At 43.4% G+C, this 7,227-nt stretch overlaps 1 protein-coding gene across 1 annotated transcript in view; it reads right to left on the bottom strand.

Annotated features, from left to right (window-relative positions):
* The window catches only part of LOC115141119 (DNA-binding protein SATB1-like), a 43,775-nt gene extending 36,954 nt beyond the window's left edge, over window positions 1-6,821 (bottom strand). Inside the window, 4 exon segments of the mRNA XM_065015715.1 lie at window positions 1,143-1,269; window positions 1,990-2,166; window positions 4,053-4,297; window positions 5,792-6,821. Coding sequence (XP_064871787.1) covers window positions 1,143-1,269; window positions 1,990-2,166; window positions 4,053-4,272 — 524 coding nt within the window. The 5' untranslated portion in view covers window positions 4,273-4,297; window positions 5,792-6,821.
* Window positions 6,822-7,227: the final 406 nt, after the last annotated feature.

The raw sequence follows: 7,227 nt of genomic DNA on the forward strand, positions 1-7,227 counted from the left end.
GAAATAGGAAGCCAATTCTAGATAAAATGTTGGATTGGAGATGCTTAATGTGAGTCTGGAAGGAGAGTTTACAGTGTAACCAGACACCTAGGTATTTGTAGTTGTCCACATATTCTAAGTCAGAACCATCCAGAGTAGTGATGCTGGACGGGCGGGCAGGTGTGGGCAGCGATCGGTTGAAGAGCATGCATTTTGTTTTACTTGCATTTAAGAGCAGTTGGAGGCCACGGAAGGAGAGTTGTATGGCATTGAAGCTCGTCCGGAAGCTGTCCAAAGAAGGGCCAGAAGTATACAGAATGGTGTCGTCCGCGTAGAGGTGGATCAGAGAATCACCAGCAGCAAGAGCGACATCATTGATATATACAGAGAAAAGAGTCGGCCCGAGGATTGAACCCTGTGGCACCCCCATAGAGACTGCCAGAGGCCTGGACAACAGGCCCTCCAATTTGACACACTGAACTCTATCTGAGAAGTAGTTGGTGAACCAGGCGGGACAGTCATTTGAGAAACCAAGGCTGTTGAGTCTGCCGATGAGAATGTGGTGAATGACAGAGTCGAAAGCCTTGGCCAGATCAATGAATACAGCTGCACAGTATTGTCTCTTATCGATGGCGGTTATGATATTGTTTAGGACCTTGAGTGTGGCTGAGGTGCACCCATGACCAGCTCAGAAACCAGATTGCATAGCGGAGAAGGTACGGTGGGATTCAAAATGGTCGGTGATCAGTTTGTTAACTTGGCTTTTGAAGACCTTAGAAAGGCAGGGTAGGATAGATATGATAGATAACGTAAATGGTGTGTACTGTTTTACAGTAGGTGCTATGAGCAAACCTGACTGCCATGCACCGTTTTTGTATGGACTGGACAGCTACCATTGCTATGTCCAGCCCATCCATGACTATGGGGTCTATGGCTGGATTCCAGGTAAGTCTATGGCTATAATGCTAATTTGAGTTAGGGTGGAAGCATGGAAAGGAATGGTAGGCCTATGTGTTGGGTGTTTAACCCAAGTTTAATAGGTACGCATGCTACACCAGACTAGCATAGCTGGGTGGTGGGGTCAGGAGGGTGATGTGGTTGGGTACTTCACTGGACTTGCATTGGGTGGGTAGTTGATTAGGCAACAGGATGTGGAGACTGACCTGTGCAGCTGAATTTTCAGCGTGACCACATGGTACACGTCCTGCAGCATGTCTGCCACGGTGGCGTCCGGCGCGTCCGTCACGTAGGACAGTGGGACCGGGTTCCACTTGCCCACCTGAATGAGACCTGAAATGGAAAGAGAAACACAAACACAATCAATGGTAAATGTTATGTTTCTCAAAGTTAGACGCATACAGATAAACATTTACAATCATTGATTGATTCTGTATTTTCCTAGCAAGGCCACATTAAGATTGACATCTCTTTTCCCAGTAAGCCCCGCCCAGGTCTGTGTGTTAGAGTTGCAGTCAGCTGCAACGGGTTCCACCTTCACTCCCACTGAGTGTTCTAGCTAGAGGTTTACAGAGCAGAGAGGCCCTGAGAACTCCTGAGAGACATATAGTTGCATCCCTGTCTGGGATCAATGTCAGCCTACGTTACTGAGCCTTCAGATCAGCTGGGAAACTATCAGAGGCCTGGACAGCTAAGGCGGTTGTGTGTGTGTGGGGAGCGTGGGGGAGGGGGCAGTGTGTGAGTGAGTGTGTGTGTGTGTGTGTGTGTGTGTGTGTGTGTGTGTGTGTGTGTGTGTGTGTGTGTGTGTGTGTGTGTGTGTGTGTGTGTGTGTGTGCGTGTGTGGATGGAAGGGGGGAGTGTATGTGGGGTAAGCTGTGGGAGAAGCCAAATCATAGCAAGGCCAGTTCTATAGTTCATGGAGCGGGCCTGTGTGTGTGCGGGTGTGTGTGCGTGCATGCCTGAGTTTGTATATGTGTGTGTGTGTATGTGCGTGCATGTGTGTATGTGTGTGTGAGCGGGTCATCAATAGAGTGGGGCTTGTGCCAGTCCTACCTTTCGCCTGTGCCGCCGAGCTGTGCGAGTAGCCCAGTGACAGAAGGGCCATCTCGATGAGCTGGTTGAACAGCATGTCTTTCCTGACCAGCACAAACTCGGCATGCTCCTCCTTGCTGTCAAACTCGATGGGGCTCTCGTAATGCTCCACCACGCAGAACACAGGGAGCATGTTGCCTGGAGAGACACAGACAACACAGCGAGGGCTCAGACATGACAAATGGTGACCTTCAATGGGGGATTAATATTACATTTAGACACAGCTGATACAGTCAGACTACCTCTATTCATGAATGAATGAATGCCAGTGCCATTCGTATTATCAGTGACTGCACAATGATAAATATTGCATTGTTTTTTTATTAGAATTTCCATATTAGCCTTATTCACATTGATAGAACTAGTTGTGGTAGCGGTAGTAGATGTGCTGGTACTGTGATTTTAGTTATTCAATCATGATCAGTGACATCATGATTAAAGTAATGATTTCAATGTTCTTAGCCATTATTAATGAGATCATTATTCAATTTGAACTAAAGTCTAAATAAATTGAATGCTGTTCAGATGAATCTTGGCCTATCTCAGCTTTCAACCACTTTTGGCTGAGATCTGTTGATTCATTGTCAAGGAGCTCAGATCACATTAGACTGCTTCTGCCTCAGCTGTCAACCCCATATCACCTTCCCATGATGCACCACTCCAAATCCCAACACTCTGGTGCGCCCTGAGGTTTACTAGTCTGTGTAAACACTGCACTGCTATTAGGTAGAAAACGAGGAATCCTTGTCCCAAAGACATTGAGTGTTCGGGGTACACTGTGCAAATTTTACATTATACCATTTGGGTTAAAAACTGCTTTTGATAATTTGGTGACTTAAGTTTCGGAGCATCATAACTTTTTTGGTAAAAATGTTCCTCTATAGCCTTCAGTGGTGATGATATGCCACACATTATTCATGGGGTTTGAGCAGTTGCAATGAACCCTATTTCTAATGGCCGGCATCCTGAAGATGCAAACATCTCTGACAAACAATCAATAAACAGGGTAATCACCAGCAGGTGCCAGGGAATGTGCTGAAATGCTGCTTCTCTCCCTGATTTTAATAGATAGAGATCTAACAATAAAGACTGCTATGTAGGTTCATTTGGGGATCAATACAGCCTTTGTTTTCATGGAGCGGAGAAAAGCCCATGGTAAATATTATTCAGCTCAAACAATGCCCACTGTGGCCATGCGAAACTTCAGCAACAGACGCTTCTATAAATTTCACAATTTCCTCTTGAAAAAGGCAAAAATATACTGGAACCTTCTGAAAAACGGGAGGGCAGAATGATGCAGGGCTTTCTCAGGTGGTGTTTTGTGACAACTGAGAGAGGAACCAACTAAGAGCAACAGCGCATCAAGGTACTCATCGCAACATTCTATGCTTCCAAAGTCCCCAAAAAACACAACCGAACAAACAGTCGAGACATAACGGCCAACCGCTAATAAACTCATGAAAATCTGCAGGTCTGAATGCTAATATCTAGCCTCAAAAAGTCATAAAATAGTAACATTATTCACGTGATGACCAGGCCAGTAGTTATATAAAAAAGCTATGTCATCATCTCGAAATGAAGGCCCCTTAAGCGGCAAAGGCTCTTCAATGACATTCTCTTCAATAAACAACAGGAGAGAAACAGTGACGCAGCGTTATGCAGAATAACACAGTAATAATTCTTAAACGGCCTTGATATAAAAAATAGGTCTTTGTAGAAAGGCCTAAGTGTGGGTGTGTGCACTAAGATGACTAAGGGAAATTTAAATCGGTTTGCGCAGGAAGATGGATACAAAACCATGACAACATGACACTTGTGAACCATGAAAACATGGCAATTGTAAACACAGACAGCACACACACACTTACGACATTCCACCTCTCTCCCATCTTGCCAAACACACACAGGCCAAAATTTGGGCCTACTTGTACTGAGAGCCCTTTTGAAGTGTCTGAGGGTTTATATTATGCTATCTCACACACCTACACACACAAACACACACCACCCTGACCAGTGTCACTCACCCCTCTTGTGGCAGTTCTTGAGGAGGTGTCCCGAGGGTTTGTAGGGTACCCCGGCCAGCTTGGCCCCCGTGCTGCCCAGGCGGGCCCTGCCCACGGGGCTGCCGTTCTGTTCCAGCCGGGCCAGCTTGGCTGGGGGGGCCTTGGAGTCGCGGTCACCCATGCTGTTGACCAGGTCACAGTTCTCCTTCCCCAGGCACGCCTCGCTGAGATGGTCCATCATTCTCAGCACCTCTGCTCACTATCACCTGGGAGGAGATAAGACAGGGACAGTCTGGGTGTTCACTAGCTGGCAGAACATTAGGGGGTTTCATGGACATGTAAGGCCTTCACACAGTAAGCACATCATATTCAATTGCATGATATGAAGTATGCCAAATAATATTTTTAGGGTTGATTGTTTTGACATTGAAAATGTTACAACAAAGAGGGTGATAACTTGTCAACGTGAACATCTATCTGTGGGAAAAAGCACATAACAAAAACACAACAGTTACAACAATAACTGACAATTTTGTGCTTTCATTACTTGGCACTCACAATGTTTCGTGCCATCGTAATGTTCCCATTTTTCAGAGCATGTATTATTTATGTCTGTCCCACTACGGATTCCCATATGGTGGGCAAACAAGACCATTTTTTTGCAAACACATTAATTTGCAGAGAGATTCCACTCCGATGATTACTGCAGTTGCCAGCACAAGCCCACAAGCATTGCAACAGTGAAGTGAAGGCTGAGAGAGTAGAGCTAGCATATTCATCTTGAATCACTTTCAGCACTCCAAAAAACAACAAATTACCAGACAGGCTTTTGGGAAAAAAGCATAAAAAGGCAAAAGACCCACAAGTGGTATCACATGTGCCTAAACAGGACATGATTTAAGGAAGAAGAATTGTGTGGGATGTCTCTTTAAATTGCTCTTTCAATTTCAGAGAAGACATTACAAAATGTGAGGTAACACTGAATGAAAGCAGTACCATTGAAAAGATGCTGACTTTTTATACCTTTGAGCCTATCAGAAATTAAAAGTGCAATCAGAAAAAATAATGGATAAAGCAAAGCCTGACATGCCAGTTGCATTTGATAAGTGTAAACATATTTTTATTTATTTAACTAGACAAGTCAGTTAAGAACAAATTCTTAATTCCAATGACAGCCTACCAGGGAACAGTTCGGGGCAAAACGCCAGATTTTTACCTTGTCAGCTCAGGGATTCGATCGAGCAACCTTTCGGTTACTGGCCCAACACTCTAACCACTAGGCTATCTGCCGCCCACATACACAGCCACTGACTGCAGGAAGCACACAATCAACACCTTGACAGGCTCTCCACAACTGAATGACATGGTTAAACACCTAATACACACCATTTTCTTTAGCAACATTTGAATAATTATCTGTTAATGGTGTTTCATTATTTTTGGTTAAAAAATAAGGCTAAATTCAGATGGGTTATTATAGTGTTTACATTGTGCAATAGAAATGTTTTTTTGTTTTTTTATATTTAAACAAAAACTGAACAGGTCAAAATAATGTATCCCCACCTTCCCACCAGCACACAAATGATGATGAACTATCTCATTCATGATATGCAATGAAGCAACTCATTATTTAAATAGGGGGTGCAACAGAATCCAGACCCGGATATGGTGCGAATCCAGGGCAGGATTTCTGAATGACCTTTAAAAAAGACAAGCAAGAGTGCAAAACACAAGTTAAGTTACATTTAGGGCAAACCAACCTGAAACTCAGCACTTCAAAACTCGAAAGCATATAATGCAGTCTTGGTGAACGATGCCTTCTTCAAGTTTTGTCAAGGGAAAGAAAACTTCAATGTCTGATGCTTTCTAGGTTTAAATGATAGGTCCTCTACAGAAATGTGTTCTTCTTTTGAGAGATGAAAGGTTGATATACAAAAGAGCAACCCACATCTATATAAAAGAAGACGTCGAGACAGACTGGGATACGATAACATTGGTAAGGAATTAAGTATGTACAGTATAGCCTAAATAAATCGAATTATTTGCTCACTGGAAAAATAGTCATTCTTACGTTTTATCAGAAGTAGCGGAGGAAAATAACACCTGATACAATAAACTGGATAACTGTCTCGAGCATAGTCCATCGGTTACAAGTGCAACGAGTTAACACAACGTATCCACCACGATTATCAGTCAGTCGTTCGTGAATAGAACATCGGATAGTGGTAAGCGGTGCTGAAATCTGTTATTTCTACCAGTCGCGAACAATCCTGATGTATAAACGCATACAAAAATAACGTGTATTAAATAAATTCGGCTTCTCTAGAAAAAAAAAATCGACAATGATCTGCTATCTCATGTAGAGACGATGGCGCAACGAAATGCACACCCATGTTAAAAAGTGCGATTTACTTTCCAATATCGAGTTAAGGCTTGCTATGGATGCATAACATCTGCTTGCGATATGTGTTCTTTCTGCTGGTTTGATTAACGTCCGGACGGGAGCTCTTCTTTCTTTCTCGCTTTCCCCCTCTGTGTCCCCATTAAATTATGAGTTGTATTGACTCGTCACTCCCCTTGCTGGTGCTGCCTGTGCTTTCCCTTTCTCCTCCTCATTTCAAAAGAAAATACCCCCAAAACAAGACGATTTAACCCGCATGTCGAGTGTTGATGGCAGCCACCCGCGACAAGCCGATGTCCTGGCGGAGTAGAGAACCTAAAATAAAGTAAAAAGTGGAAAGAAAACAGAGGATGGTGCGATTTCCGGCTGTGCGCGCAGGAATTTTTAATCAGCTTGATTAGAGTGAGGCGGTTCTGCATTTATTACTGAATAACACACATGCACATACACAGAGGCGCGCATATGCTATACATATTCGAGATGTTATGCGAATGGACATTATATAGGCTACAGGAGGACCATGTGTGAAATTGTTAAAATAGGCCGATATAAACCGCGCATCACTGAAATGCTATCTGAGAGAGCACAATAGATTAACTCCCATGCCATTTTGGCTATTGATCTACGTCAGTCCTGAGTAGCCTACTCGACCCGTAAGCTATTCTTATTGTACAAACAAATACAGAAACAAACAAACAAAACTGTTATCCCGAATTATAATAGGCTGTTTGTTTATTACATGGTTACTATTATTTTCCTGAACTTTTCCCATAATAAGATTAATAATAGCCTACA

This window comes from Oncorhynchus nerka, unplaced genomic scaffold (genome assembly GCF_034236695.1).
Source record: "Oncorhynchus nerka isolate Pitt River unplaced genomic scaffold, Oner_Uvic_2.0 unplaced_scaffold_1328, whole genome shotgun sequence".
Lineage (NCBI taxonomy): Eukaryota > Metazoa > Chordata > Actinopteri > Salmoniformes > Salmonidae > Oncorhynchus > Oncorhynchus nerka.